The following is a 22,343-nucleotide window of genomic DNA, read 5'->3' on the forward strand; positions in this document are numbered from 1 at the left end:
CTACCCACTGGTTTATTCTGCAGCAGAAATACAAGCATGCCTGGACCAACCCCCAGAACTCAGCTCTGAACTCCTCTCTCGTTCTGTCAGAATTCCCAGCCTGTTTTGAAAATGGAATTTATTTTTGTTAAATTGCAAAAGAGTTGGATGCAATCTGCTAGTTGTGTTTTGCCTCTCCTTCTTTGTGCAGTGAATTTTGTTCATTCACTTTACATGCCTCAAGTTGCTGTAATGCTGCTGGGAAAGTAATTGCCTTGCACTTTCTCTTTCTGATGCCCACGGGTGACTGTGGGGGACTCCTCCCTGGGCACAGTGCAGAGTTAAAAGCCCAGCTTTTGCTGCCTTGCTTAAGACCTGGTTATTTCTTTCTTGCTTTTTTTTTTTCTTTTCTTTTTTTTTTTTTTTTTTGTCAGCTGCCTGTTATATCAATCACAGAGCTGGGATCTATTTATAGGTTGGGACTCGGAGTACTGTGTCCTAGTCACAAAGAGAGGCAGAGACGCAGAGGGGACTGTCGGCTGGTGCAGGCAGAACCAAAAGATATTTAATCAGCAATTAGAAACACCTGAGGGCAAGGGAAATTCTACTCCAGCCTCAAGCCTCATCTCTCAGCCTGCAGCATGTAAGTAGCGAACTTCTATCTTTTATTGCGTTTATGGGCTTGTGTTTTGTTTCTTTTTTTTTTTAAATTTTTTTAATCCAAGCATTGCTCTGCACAAATCCTTTTATCTGGTCTAAAAATTATGGCAGCATCTCAATACAGTTAAAGGTAATATTTTTTTGATTTTCACTCTGTCAGAGGAAGGTCAGTGCGACCCACAAGGAGAGGAGTTGGTTCAGAACTTTGTAGAAATCTGGCGGTTTCACTATTTGAGTGTGGCTTTTTCCTCTGGAAATAAGTAAATGAAAGTTTGAGTGGAACAGTTTTGTTTTGGGAATAGAAACAGTCATGTTTGCTGGCATTCCAAAAAGGTCAATGTATAACGTAACTCTGTTTAAGGGCTTACCAAGGACAGGTGCTATTTATCCCATGCTGGTAAAGGCAAACCTGGGAACTTTAGCAGTCCTGTCTTGAAAGAACTAAGTGACAACCTTCCCTCTATTAAAAAACCCAAAACCCAATACCCCCCCATCTGCAAATCAAATCTTTTCTTAGCAGAAACATGCAATTAAATTTTGCTTTTACTGAAGGCATTTGGCATTAAGCAGTTGATGTTTCTTTAATTTTAAAAGTCCCAAAGAAACTGAAGAATCTTCAGTGACAAAAGAGGGGTGCAAGTCTTTGCAAAGTTGGCACGGTGATAATCAAAGAAGGAACTTACTCTCTCATCACCAACGAGATGTTTGCTTTAAAGCAGCCAAGATGTAAAATGTTTGAACAATTATATATTTCTGGAATATTTTTATTAACAGAAATTTGAAGAGAGGGAGAACAATGATTAGTCAGATTTTTTTTTATTAATAGCTTTCAGTAGAAATATGAAGAGAGGGAGAAAAATAATTACTCTGAATTTTTTTTGTTAATAGCTTTTAGTATATTTTTTGTCAAAATATTGGAGGCTTTTCTTGTTTCAGTTTTGCTTCAGAGGTTTGTGTTACATCTTTTTACAAAATTTAGGGTTAATATTTATTTCTAAGCATAGGAAAATGACCTTGCTGTATCTACCCACCAAAATCTCAATATTACTATTTTAATTTTAGTATGTCAAGTTTATAGCATAATTTTCTCACTAAATATATGTTCTAGAAAACTTTTTTACCCCCAAAATGTATCATTTTTGAAGGTAACAAAATATGAAATGAAGCTAAACTTAAAATAATTTGGAGGGAAAAATGTCTAATAGAAACAGAAAAATAAAACCTGAGCTGCCTCACAGTTAAAACATCAGATTTTGAGGAATACTTGAGAGACAAATTTCTTGGAATGACTATAGAGGGGTGACTAATAGGCTTCTTCTTTAGTTCTTTATTTTGCATTTCTTCAATATACATTTTATCATGCTTAGAACACTGAGCTTAAGTACTAGGAATATTAAAATATTGACTACATATTAATGCTCTCTAAGTTTTTAACCATTGATATGAATACTCCAGCATTCAGCTAGAATTCTGATATAAGAAGGCTTTTATGAGGATATAGATAAGGTGAATATATAAATAAGGTGAAATAATATGCCCAAATAATGCCCCAAAAGATCATTACAACACATTGCCTGCTATGAACCTTTTTTCTCACAAATAAAACCGTGATCGTTGTCATCATATGAAGCTTCATTTTGATTATTAAAGCTTTCTGCTTTACTTAAAAATGAACATATTTAAATTATTTAAGTCTTTTTCTGTTTGTTTTGCCATGATATTACATTTATTGCTTCTCTCTAATAATGCAATGTTATTTTGTAATAAAAGAAGCAGATTTTTCTGAAAAGCATTAAAGGACTAAAATTGCTGACTCTGTAACCAACAAAGAATCTATCACATAGCTGGTCTGAGGTCCCACTAAGAATTAAAAACCAAGATACATTGCTGAAAAAAGAATTATTTTCTTCCCTACACAAAACCAATATTAGCATGATTGTGCTTGGAAATTACTGCAGCCCCCCCCCCACCACCCCATTTACCATACATTTTTGCAGAAATCTGAGAAATCAAAGAAGTTTTCTGAGTACAAAGCTATAAAAGGTTCAGTATTAAGAATTTATTTGGACTATTCTATAGTTGTGTCCACCTAATTGCTGGACTTTATTCTTCTCTTTCAACCACATGTGAGTATTTTGTCCTGTTACCTGACATATCTTGTTATTACTGCTTGGAAGAAAAATAACCAAGCACCTACTGTCCTTTGGGATAATGATCAATGCTTTATAGGACCACTATTATTTGGAGGGAAGGCATTACCTGTGGTTAAAGGGAAGACCAATGCATTATGTAGCAGAAAGAGTTTGTTATTTAGTTTCTGCTTCACTAATGATTCACGTTTTGTGGACTAAGCGCCTATCAACCTCTGAACTGTCTTACTGTACATATGCTATTGCATGGGGTTTTTTTCATTCCTTAAAAACCCAACAAACATCTTTTGTTTCATCCCAGTTTATTTGTTTCTTTGACTGTAAAGTAATGATTGACATGCAGATTCTCTTTTCCATGCCTCTCCTTTCATTGCTGAGTATGACATCTCTAGGGAATTATAAATAAAACCTGTGCCAGATCTGCTGCACAGGTGTCTGGAGTACAGCATGCTCAGGTGCCTCACTGTAAATCCCTGAGAATATGAAGTAAACACAAGCAGAATAAAAATACTCTTTCTGAAACAATTCTGTGTTTTGAGGGGCCTTCTGCATAAACGCCCCAAAGCCAGCAGCCAGTTATTAAAGACTGTGTAGCTTTCTCTCTCTCTTACCTTTTTTATCGCTTTACCTGTACATCTGTCCATCTATTTCTCATCTATTTTTACATTTCATTATGCTGTGCTTGCTCTCCAGCTCTCTTCTTTTCCTTTCCTGAAGACACATTTCTATCTGGCACAGAAAATAAACTCAGATTGCGGGTAGTTATGTTAATCTAATTCAATCCTCTGTGGGCTAGGAGTGAAATTCTAATAGTGGAGCTGTTGAGGGCTTTTTTGTTAATGGCTTGGGGATTACATTGAGTTAAAGGCTCATTTCCTAATCAAACAGAGAGGGAGAGAGTGACTCCGAATATTTATGAGTCTCCCAGCGAGAGTTAAACATTGAACTCCAAAAGCAGGATTTCAGTGCTGCAAGAAAGAGTTAAAACCCCTCAGGGCTGCTGTGGAGAGGGAAAAAAAAAAGGAAACCAGTTAAGCCATCAGCATTTTCAACTGCTGTATAACTTCAGTTTGAGAGAAAATAATCATCTCACGAGCTAAAATGGAAACTGTAGCAAGATATTTAAAACAAAGTCAAGTGATGCTTCAAAAAGGCTCTTCTTCAGTGAAGCAGGATGCATGCAGTGCATGCAGCCGCCTAACAGAAACTCCAAATAAATATTCCTCTAAATGAGAAGGATTGGAGGGTGGGTTGCCTTTTTATTATTAATGCCTGGAAGACATAATTTAATTTTCTAATGCTTTTTATTTTTGTTTCTACTTAACTCTTGGGTCACCTTTTCTTTAAAAAAGAAAAAAATAAAAAGAAAGTATGGATGGGTCAATATCCAAATTGTCCTCCTTCTGTTCTGCAGATTGGTACCTTTTGAGGCATTTTTTCTGTCCTTCAGTTCAGCTGGAGCCTTGTATCAAACAGTCTAGTTGAAGAACTGTATTTGCTGTGACAGGAATGATTGACCAAATTAATGGCTGATTGCTTTTGTGATGCGTTCATCATACATGCATGGGCAGCTTGAGTAGACCTTTCTGTTGCTGCAAAAGAGCAAGCCCAGGACCTCTGTGCTGCTAAGGGCTGGTGTGTTGTGAACTAGCCAGCAGTAAGCTTTTTTGCTCTGAGCTGGGACTCAGAAAATTTGTCTGCAGCAGGTGAACTGCACAAAATCAAGACTGTGCCATGATCCTGCCTCTCTTCTGAAAAGAGGCCCTGGAAAGGAATGGGGATAGAAACCTGTTGTTTTCTGACACATAGCCGAGTCAGTTCTCTGTGTTCCTCAGTTTCCCTATTTGTAAAATGATATGTGACTGCCATCAAAATAACTCCAAGATCTGCAAAGAACAATCCTATATAAATCCCAAGTGCCTGATTTGCCTGTGGGAAAAACTGTGAATCACCCTCTTGTTTTCAACTATGCATAGGTGCATAGTTGAAAACAAGAGGGTTTGTGCTGGGAACAAGAGTTGCCCCCCTTCACTTTATTTGTTGTTGTTGTTTGGTAGGGGTTTTGGCTTGTTTGGTTACAGTTTTTTTAATACATTTTGTACTAGCCACCAATAAGGTTTTCTGATTTTGCATAACTAGGGAAGACTAACGTACTTCTTGTGTAACATTCAGTGGTGTTGTCCTATACACTAGGTCTGAGTTTAGTCTTAGTGACCCTTGCTGAGATGAAGCTCCAGGTTTATTGCCCAAAAGTGGTAAATTCTTGTTAAAAAAGTAAGTCACTGTTTCATCTGGAGCCATGTGTATCAATGGTCATCCTGTATGCACCAAACCTGGCATTTTTGCTGACATGTCTATTTGGATGTAGCACCTTGAGGTAAGATTTGGCATCTTGCCCTAGTTTTAAAATTATTTAAAACTGCGACCTGATGTGAATGCCTGAGGCCCCTTTCTCTTTGTGCTCTGTGCCTGGACCTGCTGAGGAGAGCACCATCAGCTAGAGTGTACTTTATTAAATGCATTTTAAATACATATTAACTGTGTTCTTTCCCTAATCACTGGAATATACAGCAGATCACTTTGAAACAAAAGCTTTTTGTGGCTAAGCTGAAAACTGTGTAACATTTCTTTCCTGCCTTCTCCTTCCTGTCGCGGTTTCCTTTCTTTTTGCCTCAACCTTTTCCTCTCCTGCACTATTCTGCTGTGGCCAGTTCATACTTAGATTTTCCCTGCCGACCTTTCAGGCAGAATACCATTCCTTCTTCTCTTTTTGTCCTTTCCAGTGCTATGCTGAATCTTACAAATGACTTGCTACTGTTTACCCTGAAGGTGGCTGCATGTCAGTGAAGCTTTGCCTGGGATATATACATTTTTATGAAGAACTGGGAAACTGAAAAGTGTTCTTCAACTTTCCCAAGAAAGCTACTTTGTTCTTGCATGCTACAACTACTTTAAAAAATATAGTAGCATAGGAATTTCAAGGAAGGAAATACTGCAAGTATAAAACTTTAAAATACATAGTTTAATTGACATTATGTCTTCAAAGTAACAACAAAGTCTCAGCACTCTTGAAAATCTCTAGAAAAAGTGCTGCACCTTCAGGGGAAATTTCTTTTTTTGGAGGGATAAATCTTACAACTAAATCTTGCTGTTTGGATACTGGAGAGCATATGCCCAGCATATATGAGAAGGAAGCATAAGTGGCTATTTTTATTCATTAAGGAGTTGCTGCCCTTTCCTTTCCCCCAACCATGTGAGATGCGAATGATCCTGCTCACAAGAGTTTCACACTGCTCTCAGAATGGATTCTCTTTTTCTTCGTAATTGTGTTTGCTGGATCAGCAGGAAATGTACTCCACAAGTTCTTCCCCCAGTCTTCTGTGATCACCTCTTTGTAGTAGGCCTGAACAAATGACTGGTAGCTGTGTACTAAAACAGGCATTTAATTCACATCCCCTTAAAGTTCACAGGACCTAGAGGGTAACTTTCTGGGTGAGAAGAGGGTATGTCTGCCACCAGGCTTGCCTTTCTTTTTGTTTGCTTTTTTATTCATCCTTAGACCTTTTTTTTTTTCCCCACAGCCTTCTTGGACTTTTTAAAATTGCAGTTATTGTCACTGGCAGATTTTTCTACTTCTTCCCTTTAAATAAGAAATTCTTTCCTGTTGCGTCATGTCCCCATGGCCTGGTACAGGGGGTTCCAACCTTTCCCTGTTGGGGATGTGAACTCAAGTAGATTGGTGAAGAGCTCATGTGAATAGGATTTTCTCAGTGATACTTTTTTTGATCTACAGTCTGTAGCACTGAGAGTGTGGTAACACTCAAGTTATAAATATTGGTGAATGCTATCTTTGCATGGAAGAGGGAGACAAGGATTTTCTGAGTGCCACATTGGCTGATTGCTTACATCAGCATTCTCTCTAGTGCTCAGAAAGACATTCGAGGAGCCTATCTCAAGTCCCACTGCTTTTTAGGTGGAAACTGCTGTGTACAGCTTTAAGCATGTTCATGCCAATCTTTAGACCAAGATGTTTGTATCAATGCTGTTCTTCCATTCTAGCTCTAACAGGCTCCCTGTTCAGTTCAAGGTGAGCCTCTTCACTGATAAGATGTCTTTTGCCCATCTCTTAACTGGGTTCCTCCTTCCCCATTCTCAATTCTCTGTGGAGAATTGCATAATCCCAGCAAAATGCTCTGTGTTACTGCAAGCTTTGAGTATGGTCCTGTTTTGCCCCCCATAATCTCTATTATCTTTTTCACATTGCAGATAATCACATGATCCTTCTGTTCTTCCTGACTTTTCTTCCCATCCTTCTTACTCTCTTTTTGCTGCATAGGATTGAACCTCACTTTTGTGTATCTCTAAATAGGCTCTACTCTTGTGACTCTCTGTAATGACTGTTTATGCCATCTACTGCCTGTGCAGCCCTTTCTGCGAGTGTCAGCTGGTGCTCTGCCTTACACTCCCTGCACAGAGAAGTAGTTGGGGATAGAGAGCTACAGTTTCTTTGGGCTCTCTGTCCTGTACAAAGAAATCAGATGTGAGGATGCTTCCATGTGCTCCAAGTATTTATAGACATGTTACTACTGTGCTGAAGTGATGGGCCATACCTCTTGGTAATACCATGTTGACCTGATACAGCAGTTCTAGCTCTGTAATCTCTCCTGGCAAATGGGTTTGGGAAATGTGTGTTTAAGGAGGACAGAATTAATGGGGCTGCTGCTATGTTTGTGAAGAGTTAAATGATGGGGGGTGAGAGTCACAGCTTCTCCTGGGGAATAAGGACTAGCCAGAAGAATTGATTGTCTTGGCTTATTGATCCTTCAGGAAACAGCACTGAAGTGATAATGCTGTTCCTGCCACTTTGAGGCACTTTGTACCAGCAACAACCTCTGTTTACCTAGGCTAGTGCAAAGGAAGAGCTGCACTGTTGCTAACTCATTCCAGAAAAAAACCATGCCAGACATGTTGAGTTTGCCATTTGTTTGTCTGCTCCCAGGGAGAGGTGACTGAGCAGCAGTAGCTCAGAACGTGTTTTTATTTTATAGTGCTTAATGGAGATTGGCTGCAAATGGTAGCTTGTGAAATGCCACGCTGAATCTTTGCTGCCAGTGTCTTGGTCTGAAGCATTGGTTGGATTAGATGGTCTCTAAGGTCCTTTCCAACCCAAACTGTTCTGTGATTCTACAAAGTCTCAGGCTGTCATGTCACAGGATATCCATCTCTCCCATCCCTTTCCGTCCCTTCACCTTTCTGGTCAATTGGCAGTCTCCACTCAACTGGTCGTGCTTGACTGACTTGTTGAACCAGGGTGGTCCAAGTGCTTTTTATCCTGTAATCCCAATGCCACCTCCTAGCCAGGAGCCAGCCCACTTGTGTGGGCTGATGGGAAGTGGATGATGAAACATCCCACCTCCTTTGCACTGAAGCACATGCCCTGAGAAGTCAGGTATTTCTTTCTGGCCTCAGGGTGGCAGAAGGAGAAACACCCACCTGGTGCAGGGGCTGCTGGAGGAGCAGTGCTTCCCATCACTCAGCTGCACCACCCCTGTGTGAGCTCAAAACTTGTTCAAGGAGCACAGCACTGCAGAGTGTCAGCCCTGGGCTTCTGTTGGGTGCTTCTACAACCATGGGCCTGTGAGAAGTGGAGGCCCTGATTGTGTCTGGGCTCTCAGTTGTCCAGTAGCACAGTGGGCTGGGGAAGCCCTTGCACTGTTGCCCCTGAGGCATCAGCTGCAAGCAGCTGATGAACTGGGCTTGGCTCACACCGTATGCTGGACTGCTGCTGGTAACTACAAGTTTTGACTCTCACCTGTAGAAATAAATGAGGAGATTGCTCATGATGCTCCCTATATCCTTTTGTCTCTGCTTTGTACTTCAACAGGTTCTGCACCATTTCTCTTTTTGGATGCGCTGTGTTTTGATGAATCTCAGGCAGGTCTCTGCAGCTTCCCATTGCAAGGTCAGAAGGCCAAGAAATCTTGGGGCCACTTGAAGCACATTGCAAAATCTTGCACAAAGCTAGGAGGGCCAAAAAGCTACTGTGAAATGCTTCTTTGTTGAGTCAGGCCAGCTTATATATAGAGATATGCAAATAAAATACAGAGCCATTTAATTACCCTACATATCATTTCTATACTTCATCCTCTTTGATGTTGCCAACAACTTTATTGCAGCACTTGATGTTTGACTTTACATCTCAACCATGTGAAACGAGATGATGAGAAAAATTGCAGGTTTTTTTTAAAGAAGAAAAGTGTCTATACCACAAGATTTCAGGGAACAACTAAAAAGTAATGCCAGCTATATTCTTTTTTTAAAAAAAGAGATGATATTAATAACCACCAATGCATAATAGAATATATAATTATGTTTCTTTTGGGACTTCATCAGTAGCTGAACATTCAAGGCTCAAAATAATGAATTTAATATAGTATGCAACATCATATGTTATGTAATGTAAAATTATCTACTACTTAATAAATCTCATGCTGTGACTGTTCTACTTCTTCTTAACTAGCTCTCAGACTATAGTGATGAGTTCTACTGGCAGCTTTGGATGTTGCTTCTGTTTTGTTCTTGTGTGTATCATGATGCATTCCCTACAGCTGGGGCTGCTGCATTTAGCCATGAGACAGCTTCTGTCTGAAAGAGCTTCCAATTTGATTCAAAACAAGAAACTACTAGGGGTAGAGTCAGTCAGGAAGTCTGTGGCTAGAGGAAAGATGAGGGCAGCTGAGATGGGAATTTGTGGTAATATATTGCTGAAAGTGTGGCTTCTTGGGAGTACAGGTGACTTCGCTTGATATGGACTTAACAAAAAGATACCAAAAAGAGCATAGGCCTTTATTTTCCTGTGTAACACTCGTCTAATTCTTTGCTTTGCAAAATTAGCACCTCCACTTTCTTAGCTGAGAAGAGAGCTCTGATACATGTTCTCAGTATCTTTACATACCTGATTCTTTTCCTTACTTTTTTCAATGAGGTAGTCATCTTTCTTTTTATAAAGAAGTGCTTTAAATAAAACAAATAAAATACTGTATCACATAAAATTAGTCTTGGGTTTTTTCCTGTGTCATTCAGTGACAAAGTTATGGATGGATTCAAAAAGATATCCCCATAAAGGCATTTAGTAGACATGTGGACTCAATAGTGGCAACTACATGTTATGGTCTAGAGGGAGCTGTCTAAGCCACAGGCTGCCAACATACTGATGATGAGGTCTGCAAAGGTTCAACAAGGTTAAGAACAGGGGGAAAATGCTCCTTTCTTATAGTCTTTCCCTGAGCACATAGTAGTGTTTGATATCAGACGCAGAATATGGGACAAAGTGACAACTTGACCCGGCATAGCTCTGCTAATAACTTTTCTTGCAACTGAATTCAGTGTTGTCACTTTCTGCAGTTAGTTGTTTATATGATATTCTGTTACAGATATGTAGAATCTACATTTTGGGATACCCAATTGTGCTTACCCTGAATGTTTTTCTCCTGCTGTAGGTAGTGTTTCTAAAGCTGCTGAAGTCCCTAGGATAGAAAACTATGCCAATTTAAAAGTAGCAGTGAAGAGAAGATTGCAGCCATGGAGCAAGACTGAGCTAAGCACAACTTACTTACTCTTCCTGAATTTACCCTTTCTGTATGGTACTGTGCTCCTTCCCACTGTCTGCATGGTTCTTGAGGTAACATTTTCAGGGCAGAAGTTAGGCCCAAAGGGAAAGAGGCAGTGGGTTAGAGGACCCTTTCAGGTATTTATGTTTAAGGCCACATTATGCAGCAGCTGGGAGTTTGTTTCCATGTATCCCATCCTTTGCTCTGTAATGCTGAGCTCTGCAGAAGGTTTAGTCACCTGATGGGTTTTGGTTTGGTGGCGTGTTGAGGCAGAGAAGCTTTGCATTGCTGTATCATCAGCTGGCAAAGGTTTCTTGAAGCAAATGGTCACTGCATTAGAACAGCCAGCAGGGCCCTTGTCTTGCTGGTACTCGCTCCTTGTAACTTTGTCAATGGCTTCTGGCTTTGACTTCCCCATCTGTGAGTGAGAGGAAGTGATATGCCCTCTGTACCTTCTTTCTGCAGTGCAGCACATGGGAACACCTTCCCAGGTTTTACCTGACAGAGGAGGAATTTGGAGAAGAAGATATTTTGCTTTTAAGATGAGAGTACAGTGTGAGAAAGAGGAAGGACCACAAATATCTTGCACTCAGTGGTTATATGGTGGAGCATGCTTCTTGTACAACACCTATCCTGTGAGCCCGGAGTACTGAAAATGTGCCCTCTTATTTGCTGAAAACTGTGCTTTGGTCTTTTGGCTTTTCCCCCCCCCCAGGATTTCTTGGGCTGTTACCAAAGCTGCCATCTGTAAATTTGTAATTGTAAACCTGTGTAAGCTTGGAATTTCATGTAGTTTCATGTAATTTTGCTGCTGTATGTCTTCAGTAAGATGTGAAATGACTTCAGGCTTCTGAGCGCATTTACTTTCATGGGCCAGAACTCACCTCTGCAGTGAGAGGACAGCTGTGCTTTACTTTTTGGGAGCTAGAGGAGGTAAGGCAAGGGGCAGCAGTGCCTCCTATCCTGCTTCACATGTAGACTCTAATCTTTCGCATATTTCAGTACTTTGCACTGGTGGGTACTGATGAGCATGGGAATCAACCCAAAATTTTTCACATTGAAGTCTTGATAAGCCCTCAGACCTGGAAAACTTGTGACAGGCTTGAAGTGTTGGGGAACCATGCTAGGTTTAGCTCTCCAACCCACCCAGAAATATTCCAAACTTCCTTTTATTTTTTGGAGCCTATCAATAATGTGGGGCAATTATCTGACTATGAAGAATGATTTGATATTGTACAAACATCTTTTTGTATCATTTTCTATTTAAAAGCGGAGCTAAGCAGGAATTTTTGCTGCTGGTTTCCCATTCATCTGGGAAACGCTGCAACATTAGTCAAGGCACATTTCTGTGGAGAGAACTCGAGCTGCTAATTTGACTGTAGGAGTTTATTTCTGGAATGCAGCAGTGTTTCACCAACGGAGCAGCTGTCCTGGAAACACTTACCACATGGGGTCATTTTCCTCTCTATGTGTAATCAACAAAGCCACCCCAGTTAATCTGAATCCTTTTAAGTCTCCTAAACTAGACCATAGGGAGTGCACAGAGGTCTATAGGACTCTGACCTCCTTCACTTCCTTCTCCTATCATTAGGGAAGGAAAAAAAGTCCCATACTTAAATGTGCCTTAAAGGGGAAGCCTAAGCATGGAAAACTGTTCTTAACAGTGACATACCACTGATATTGTGGGGAGGTGTGGGTCCTCTGTTTTCTGTGTGTGTTTTGTGACAGTAGCTACAAATCTCCTAAGTTTACCAAATATTCCAGGTTGCGAGATAACAACAGTCAGAGGTGGAAAAGCTTCTTGGGTTTATTCCATTCTTTTTGTTCTCTTCAGTTTGCTTTGCTTGCATAAGCAAACCTCTGTTCACTTCTGGACGACAGTTGTGCCAGTATATTCCTTCTACTACCAGTGAAATTTTCATTGTTACACATTTGAAACTATTTTCTAATTTTTTTTTCTCCCTAGTACTCTCTCATGTTGCCCAGTTCCTTCCTCACTGTTTACACTCTTCGATACTTTTTGGACTTAAGTCCTGTCTCTAAATGCTCTTTGCCTCCAGTAGACTCTGTGGGGTTGTTTTTTGCCCCCTGCTACAACCTTGCATCAGTCTCTGGAACTGCTGTATAATCTTTATTGTGGTTCTATTAAGAATGTTTTACTCTTTGAGTTTAGTGACTCCTTTCTCTGTTTTAAACCTGTCTTCAAGGCCAGTCAAAGATAGCAGCTCTTTGTGTGTAGGAGGACATTCTCTCTCAAGCCTGGACAAGGACTTTTCCAAGAGGCTTCCACCTGACAAGTCCTGCACCTGTGGTCTGGGCCAGCCTTGCTGCAGCCCTCATGGGTGCATCACTGGAGCTCTATAAGGGAAATCTGCATCTGCCAGGATTCAGGGACTGCTTCTTCAGTCAGGTACTTGAAACTGAGACCACAAATTACTTTGATGGTTGCTGTCTCCTCTCTCCCCAAGCTGTGCTAGTGTGGCCTTTCAGATTATTAAGTATGACTTGGGCTTCCTAAAGATTAACAGTATCATCAAGGACTTCTGCTCCTACAATGAGTTGTTTCAGAAAGTGTTTTCAAAAGATACCTCACTGAATTCAGCCAGACTATTCAATAGTTTCATGTTAGAGTAAACAAAACTCTAAAAAATATTCAATACATGTAAAATATCTTTTCCTAAGTTCTTTGCCTTTCCTGATGAGGTGAACATACTTTTTCCTGGGTCATGCTTATGAAAAGATAGAATCCAGGAGGATGAGAAGGCTGGTGTGATCCCTTTAGAGAAAAGGCAATATAGTTTTTCCTTGCTGTGAGCCAAGGGGCAGTAAGTTGTAGTAGGAAAGCAAGGTTGATTTTTGAGAGATGTTGCAGAAGGAACAGGTGATCAGTTTTTGAACACAGCCTGCAATGACGCAAATCAGAGGGAGCTGGAGAACAACAGTGTGGGCCTTTGAGAAGCCTTCAGTAGGCAATAAAGTAATAAATGAACATGTAATGGAGAAGAATAGAACAATGTTTTCCCCAGTATTATGAAAGAGTCTGAATGAAATGATGGATTTGTTTTATCTGCCAAAACTAGAGCCATGTTTAGTTAGCCAGAATATGTGAGAAATTGGAAGAACAGTTTTTCAAAAGCTCTCTTGTTTATGAGCTTGTGTTACAGCAGAGTTCTCAGCTTGACTTCAGTGCACCCACACTGAAAATGAGTACTGTAGTAGTGTAGGCAAACCTTGATACAAGGCAAACGTATTGGGCTTGACTGATTGACAAGCAGATCTCTTCACCCTTTTGTAACTATGATGTGATGAATTTATAGTATTTGTTCTCATTGGCAACCTGCTCTATGAAGCTTGAACTAAATTTCAAAACAGTGAAAGAGATTTTAAATAAAATTAAATCTCATTTTTTTCACCTCTAGCCAACACAAAGATTACTGAATTCAAGACATGGACAAATTTAACTGACCACTTTTCCTGTTTAAGATTTGTGCACTGCACAGCATTTGCCTTTAGCCTTTCCTTGTATATGCTTTATGCTTTCTGGTAGATAAAACATACATCCTCTGGCAAAAATGTGTAATTTTTCATAGCAGGATTACTATAATGTATAAGAAATTGCCTTATGAAAGCCATGTATTACTTGTCACATTTGAAGCTTATTGGGGATAAACAAGTACTGGACAAACAGCTCAAACACTTAGTGAACATCCTAGGCAAAGCAGAAGCTGTCTTGGAATGCTTGTCTTGTTTTCTACAGCTCTTAGAGAACCACGAGAACTCTCAACAGATTTTAAGGCAGACCCATGCCACTCATGCTTTAGGCCTAACTGCATTAAAAGCTAAAATCCACCTAGCAACTCCTGCACTTGTCTGGGCAGTTTCTCAACATCAACATCTTCTAGAGAGACATACAACCTTGATTTAGAGACATTGTGTAAAATAACCAGCATGCCTCATGACAAGTGGTCCCAATGGCTGGTTCTGGCTGTTTAAAAATGTCTTTACAGCTAAGTGAAATTTGTCTAGTTTCAGATACCAAGAATAATCTTGTCTTATATTCTTTTAAAGCTAGATTAAAGAACTTTCCACGATTAATTTTCCCCCCACTTACAATTAGATCAGGTCAACCCTTAGCCTATTCTTGGAATTAAATTTATTATGCTTCTCAGATCTGTCATTGGATGGGTTTTGTTTCAAGCAGGTATTAGTTTGACAGCATCATGTTTTTCAGTTCAGTAACTTATGTCTTTCTATCTCATTCTGTCTCAACCATGTCATCATTTATCTACACAAATGGAGACATTTTCCAAGAAAAATACCCCATATATGAATGTTTTTAAGAAACCCTTTGACTTTGCTAATGGTTTCACAACTTTCCCAACTGCTGCAAGTCATATGCCATGTACAGGTGTTTGTGTTCAGCTGGACTGCCAATAATCCTGCATATGGTCAGTTTGAATTAAGCTAACCTTTTGGAATTTTTAACCCAGACCAGCTCCTCAATCTGAGCTGTACAAACCTGTGTGTTAACATGAAGGAGGAGGCAGGACAAATGTGGCTCAGTTGAGAAGCATGATAAGATCTCTGCTTTCTGCAACAGAAATGCATTAAAGAGCTTAAGTAGTGGGACTTCATTTTTCTACAATTGAATTTGTAAAAGTTAAACTCCTAAGGGAAACAAAAAGCAGGAACAATGTAGTTTTATGCTCTGTGAATGTAGCACATACTTGTGTCAAATTAAGGGAAATTCTACACTTCTGCAGAGGGCAGGAAGGGATGTGATTCATTGGTAATTTAAAATACAAAATCTTACACTTAAATCCACTAGAGAAAGAAATTTGATACACTCCAAAAGCGTTTGGAGTTTGCCCATACTCTATGTGGCAAAATGTGGTTGTGTCGCTTCAGGAAAAATTTGGGGAAGAAGTTCTGGTTTGGGTGCTTTTATGTTCATATTTCCCAGCTTTACACAGGAATAAATATTGAGAACAGTTACTTCAAGGAGGTTGGGCTCTGAAAGAGAGTGAGTTTTACTAAGGGCACAATAGAATCAGTCTAAGAGACAATGGGCTTTCTTCTGTCTTTCAGGATTTTAGAACATTTGATTATTTCTTCCAACATGTCCCCCTGCCCTGCCTGCTATAATGCCAAGCAAAGGCCACTTTCTTTCATCCCCCTTTGCTAGGATATTTAGGCTAGTCAAAATCAGACCCTGTGAATGCATGTAGTAATGAGGCCCGTTCATCAGTCTCAAATACAGGTGGCCTGTCCATCCATAATTTTACCATGAGTTTTATTCCTCTTCTGTTAAAGAAGAATTTGATTATCGAGAGTGCAATGATAAGTGCTTTACCAAAGAATTCCTGCACCAATTGGTAGGTATATTGAATTGCTTGCACATTCAGTATAGCTCTATCTCTACAATGTAAATGCTTGGATTGTGAAATCAAGGTAAAGAGGCTTCATACATCACAGTAACAGCTGCTGCAGTGAAATATACCCTTCTTTGTACTTTCTCTGACTCTGATTGTTTGTGATATAGGCAATCTAAGACTTATGGAAGTACCTTCTCAGCTGGTGTAAACTGGTACAGCTGCAGTGAAAGCAAATGAGCTCTGCCACTGTACACCACATGACTAGTTGGCTTCTGGTGTCACTAGGTGGATGTTTCCTTGCTTTTAAGTGGTCAGGTTTTATGCATGCAGCAAGTAACTACAGGGTTTTCAGCAACCTAAAACAACCCTAAGTATGGTTTTAGCACAGGGCTTTACTTTCTGACTGTATTCCTACACAAGGAGAAACACTCCCATCAGGTAAGTGGAGCAGTGGTGAAAAGTGAGTGAAAGAGTCTGGGGCAATGGTAGTGACAGCCAAGTCTCATCTGTGTTGGCAATGTAGCATGATAGGCCAAGGGAGCAGAGTGGGCAGGGGCAGACATTGGCCTTTGTATGAGGCTGGATTGTGCTGTGTGCAGGCAGGACACCAGAAAACAGTGAGGGGTGTTCTGGTGAAATGTTCAGCTCTGGGCACTAGCAGCAAAAACATGCAGAGGAAACTTGGAAGGTAGTAAGAGAAGAACAACAAAAATGATAACAGAGCTGGAGGGGTTGTTTTTATGAGGGAAGATCAAAAGAACTAAATATGTGAAGCTTGGCTAAGTGATGACTAAGAAGGGAACGTGAAAACCACCTACAACTGTTTGAAAGGATATAAACACTAGAGGTGAGCAAACAGTGGGGACAAATAGTCTGTGAATTTGAAAGTCATTTTCAGTTCGGCTGTGTTTCTGCCTTTAGTAATCACTTTCTGTTAAGACTTGTGCTTTACTGAAAATATTTTCAGGGAATATTACACTTGTATATTCAAGTGCTTCAGTATCTGCAAGGGAATTCTGAAATGTAAATTCAATCTTCAAATTTGAAATTTGCTTTGGTTTACATAAATCGCTTAGTGTATAGTGTATACATTGTACTTATCAACAGTATGCAAATGTTTTGCATGGCAAGTCAAATATATGGTTGAAAACTGTATTTTCTGGTTTAACATGGTATTTGTCTGCTCCCCTGATGCAATTACTTACTTAACCAAGTAATGCAGGATAGGTTCCAACTGCTTTCTATCAGCTTTGCACAAAAAGGTGAGACATTTGCTTTTGTTGACGGGCTGTATTTTATAAATGGTGAGATTTACATGTTGAAATGTTGGGGGAGATGTTTTTTCTTTGACAAGAGTTAAAAGTCACTTGACCCCAACACCACAGCATACTATGTGTATAAGGGCTGTTGGTGCAGTTTTGTGAAGTCATCAAGGTGTGCTTGTGCACTGTGAGGAGGTCTTTTCTAATTTTTTGGTGCACAGTTTATCCGATGAGAAAGGTGAATTTAGCTCCTGTGACCCTCCATGGGCATTTAGAGCAATTGAATTAAAAAGAAATTTCACGATGGGTACAAGAAAATATTGTGTTAACGGTGGAATTTTCTCCTCCTGGAGGTCCACTTGTCATTTAAAGCCCTTGGGCAAAGCAGTGGAAGTGGTTCCTGGGCAAGCCTCAGGTGAACTGACTAATTTGGTAAGTCATTTTCAACTTTGGTGATTTGTGAATCAGGCATTAACATTCCATGTTAATACTCCTCAACAGGGTTTTCCAAGCAGCATCCTTCCCTGTTAAAGCAGGATTGATGCTTGCTGCCCAGTGAATAACAAGAGAGATGTGGTCAGCTGTGTAGATACCCACAGCTGTTTCCAGAGGCGTTTTCTTCAAGAGCGTATGTACGCACGCATGCGCCAGTGCATACTGTACACAAAAACTACAGGCTTTGACCTATGCAAACACACACCAGATTATTGCTTTCTATAAACAAATTAGCATACTTTAAAAGGTGAAAATCTCTATAAAATTGTCTGCCCTGTTGTTTATGGTGTGAGTAGAGGATGCACTACATTACAGAGGGGCTCACATTTCTCTCTTCTCCCCCCTCTCTAAATGGACGTGTGCTCCGTCCGTTTCACCATTGTTCCTGCCAGCCCGATCCCAGCAGGGGTTCCCTAATTAGCAATCTCTTCATTTCCAATCAAAGCACAAAGCGGCCCCAAAAGCCTCTCTTTATGAGGGAGCTGAGTGGTGGCTGGGGACGTGGAGTGGGATAATTGCCTTCGCCACTGGCAGCAGTAAGCAGCCTGGCTAATTCATTATTGTAATAACTTTGCTTGTCCTTGGGGAGGGGGGGCTAGGGTGAGGAGGACTGAGCCTGGCAGTGCTAGCTGAGGACAGGGGGAAGGGGGAATCCAGCCAGAACTGAGGTAGAAGATGGGAAAAATTGGCAGGAAAGAAGAAACCTTTCAATATTTTTCTGCCTGCCTACCCCCCCCCTTAAATAAATTGAGGGTTAAATTAATTTGCGGCATGGTAGCCAGTGCTCCCTGAGCAAGACTGCCACGAGCACTCTCTGCTCTGCCCTTGTCATGGTCACAGAGAGGGATGTCTAGAAAGGCATGTAAGCTGGCCCCAGGAATGCTGGGGAGGCTGGGGCTTGTAGGATTAGGAAAACTCAGGAGTTTCCTCTCAGTTCAGGTAGGAAAAGCTGACACTCAAGCATTGATAGAAGGCTGAATGACTGAGGTACCCACAGTTTGTGGCTTTCAGTGATTCACAAGAAGCCACTGATCCTTGTGTGGAGATTGAATGTTGTATATCTTCAAAAGAGTCCAGAGCTGACAAATTGTATAGCAGAGCTTTGTTCTTATCTATCGTCTCTTTAAAATACATTTAATGTTTGTAAGACTTGCCTCTCTTTCTGTGGGCTGCAGATTTGTGTTTGCTGGAGCTCTGTTGGCTTTCAGGAGCCATCAAGGCTCTGCCCTTGTGAACAGAGTGCTAAGCTGAGACACCAGTGACTGACTGAGCTGCCAAAGGGAACAGGCAGAGGTGGTGGCTTCTTCCTCTTCCTAAAGGGAAATGTCTGTGCTGTGGCACAGTAAATTTAATAGGATTTTGGTTTTGAAAATTGTACATATTTTAAGTATTTTAAGTAGGTAAGACCAGTCAGATAAATTACCAGACCTTCTGGTTCTTCTTTTATTTCTTTGTGCTTATCTCAAATAAGTGTGGCAGGGTTTTGTTTATTCCATCTCACTGATGGGACAGCTCCTTTTCTGAATTCCTTTGAGCTGATACTGCTATGTACGTTCATGAGGCCTGTCACTTTGAGATGGTCACCATTCATGTTTCTGCACTGACGTGGCTGGTAATGAAGCTATGTGTTTTACTGTCAGAGATTTTTTCATTGAAAATCATTATTTCTGACATAAAACATAACTAAAGAAACAGTGACATCAAAATGCAAGTGCCAAACATGCAAATTTGTGTGTGGCAGGAGCAGTTTAAAATTAAATCTTGCCCTTGTGATAATTAGCCAACACTTAATTCTGGAGATACTTGTATTTTATTTGTGTTGTGAAGAGGGACGGGAAGCAAGTCCTCAGCCTGGGGGGGCATTTCAGTGATATGTAACAGATCTTTGAGTCCCAAACAGTTTATGCACCTAAGATGCAAAATGTTTACTGGGAGGAGATGTTTTTGAAGTAGTTGAGTAAGGCGATGGAGAATTAACAGCTATTTGGAGCAGAATTTATAGGTGTTGTCCAGACTCTAGTGAGCAGTGATGTTTTCCCAGCTGCCTTATGCTAGGTGCTGGCCTGCAGGTTTCTCCACTTCTCAAGCAGATGTTCAACCTCTTGGACACTGCAGCACACAGCCAAAAGAATTTCACCAAGAACAAACTTCCTCTGCCAGGTACCAATGTCCATAGAGATGATGCTAATGTCCCAGTGGAAAACATGCCTATTCATTTTTATTTTTCCATAATCAGTGCTGTAGTCCTGTTTGTGTTGTGCTTTTTGCTGTCTAATGTAAACATGATACAGGAAGGTACATTCAAATAGGCCAATGAGTGCATACAATGAGACTTATGGGGGATTTCAATCACTTGCCCTGTGTCCTGTGCCATTTCTACGCTTCTGGATTCTTTTTGTCAAAGGATCATTTTAGTGATGGGGGATGTGCACGTCTCCTAGTTTGCCCAGTTAATAAGTTGCAGCAGTGGCAGCACATAGGATTGATATGAGCTCCTGTAGATAACTCTGCTAGATAAGAAAATATCCCCCTTTGAACATTTGTGGGATTCTCCATCATGTGCTATGTCCTACCTTTGCTTTGCATTTATCTCTCCAACCCATTTATAGTACTTTAACTGTGTGGAAAGTGTGGTGACCAAGAGTTAAAAGCAGGAGTGGATAGATGCTTTGAATTAATTGTTTCCTTTCCTTGTGTTTCCATCTGCTTGAGAATGAGAATAATCTTGAATCCTGTTTCTGATGGTTTAAGATGATATGGATCCTAAGAGCTTTTGGTAGATAAACTGGGGAAAGGCAGTTCAAAGGGTCAAAAGACAGCTGACATGCAGCACATTGGCCTAAGTTTGATGGCATGCCAGGGTATGGACAAAGGTTGATGAATTGGAGTAACAATAGACATTTTAGTCCTGACTTCACTTTTAGTCTGAGACCCTCAATTGTTGCATTGTTAGCAATTGCTTGTGGAGAGGTAAGAAATTGTGGCAATGGGCATGAGAAGGAATATTAATGATCCAATTTCCAGCTGAGTTCCACTCCAAGGCCTCGCTGGGTGATGTGCATTTTTAATCATAACAAACCAGAACGAGAAGGAGCTGCTTGCAGCAAGGCAGGCCTGTGTGTGGAGCCACAGTGTGTGACACCATCTCAGACCCTTGCCTGCTGCTCAGGGGAGACACAAGCCTGCTCTGCTTGCTTGAGTGCCACCACAAACTAGGTTCGACTGTGACAGTAAAACCTGGATCACCACTAGAAGTGGAACCAAGGAAGAGGTATAGTAACTGTCTTGAATAGCCCAAAGCTCTTGACTGGAAGAAATCACTGAATTCAACTGGAATTTTGGGCCAAAATTGGCCCTGAATCAAAAGGGGCAGAAATATAATTTCTAGATGCTTGACAGCATTGTGCTATAGCCATGCTGAATTTCCTGCTAGCTATTTTTACAGTCTTGATGGTTTCTATGATAGGGTCTTCTCACTTGTTTGTGTTTCTGGAAAGTGTTTTCTTTGGCTTTTGAAGCCATGCAGTCTGTCTGAGCGATATTCCCAACAGTTGCTTTGATCTCTCAGATACACAGAATTTGGGAGAACCCTGGAGGTTTGCTTTTCTTCTGAGGTGCTTTTCATTCCAAACTTTCAGCTACAGACAGCTTTGCAATACTACCTTGGGAGCCCATCATCCTAGTGCTCAAGTGGCCAGTAGGAGTTGCTGATGAGGGATGTGCAGGCCTCCTTATCTGGGGATAAGTATTCTATGATCATTTAACAGTGGGACATGCAGCTCTGGGCTTGATACATGTTTGGGAATGTGCCAGCTGCATACCATAACTTACCTGCTTAGCTTCAAGCTCCACGTCTCAGAACAGCTCCCTCTTTACTTGTTCTTAAAATTTCACTCTGCTTGGTGACTTTGTAACTTCTTTGCCTTTAGGGCTAAATAGCTGGTAGTCACTTGCCCAGGGTTTCAGCTCCACAGTTGTCTGTGTATGTTAGAAGGTGGTGCAGAAGGACAGCAGAGGTGTCTGATACATCTCAGGGGCAGAAGAAGCAGCAGCCTTGCTTTCTCAATACAGGCTGAGGGCCAAGAGAAGCTGTGAACTTCCCGGTGACAGTGCTTCTACCACTATTTCCATGGGACCTCTCATCTGCTGCCCCTCTCTGTTCGTCTTTTCCAATGGACTCCCCAAAACCCCTTAGCAGTGACATTTCTGAGCTTTTAACATTGAGTCCACTGCTTCTGTTAGTGTTTTGTTTCAGCGCACGCTAAGCAGAACAGTCATTCCACCTAGCAGAAGGCAGGGGTGCCACACTCTCTCACTGCAGTACAAGAGTTATGGGAGGAAGAAACAGTTGTCTCACATCCCTTCAAGTGTATATTAAGGCCAGAAATTAGAACTGATTTTCCTCTTAGAGTTTTCAGCAGCCATTCAGTTGCTTCTCTGTAGGGGCAAAGGGCTGAAGTACTGCATGACCAGCCTTTGTAGCATCATGTTTTGGGTATCTGGCAGAGAAAAGGTATCTGGTGTTTGATATCCCAGTATTCTTGCTCATTATTTTCAAGTAAACAAGATGAATCTGAAGGAGATATGGGAAAACTCCTGTCCTGCTTTTTATGCCATTAAACTGAGAGCTAGCATTCTCTGGGATGGTCTGTGCTGATGCAGCTATCTGTATTATGCAAGCAAGGGTTAGAGAATTGCTGCAGAAAGATGAAATGCTTTCTTTCATAGGAGGAGTTTCTGAAAGAACACACACACCCCTGCAAAATACAGACCAGCCAGGCCACTAGAGCCTGCCACAGTGCCAGAGAAAAT

General features: G+C 40.8%; 1 protein-coding gene across 1 annotated transcript in view; it reads left to right on the forward strand.

Annotated features, from left to right (window-relative positions):
* The first annotated feature begins 506 nt into the window (after window positions 1-506).
* ESRRB (estrogen related receptor beta) overlaps window positions 507-22,343 on the forward strand; it is a 123,969-nt gene continuing 102,132 nt past the window's right edge. The window contains exon 1 of the mRNA XM_036384654.2: window positions 507-622. Coding sequence (XP_036240547.1) covers window positions 621-622 — 2 coding nt within the window. The 5' untranslated portion in view covers window positions 507-620. The remainder of the gene's footprint in view (window positions 623-22,343) is intronic.

This window comes from Molothrus ater, chromosome 6 (genome assembly GCF_012460135.2).
Source record: "Molothrus ater isolate BHLD 08-10-18 breed brown headed cowbird chromosome 6, BPBGC_Mater_1.1, whole genome shotgun sequence".
NCBI lineage: Eukaryota > Metazoa > Chordata > Aves > Passeriformes > Icteridae > Molothrus > Molothrus ater.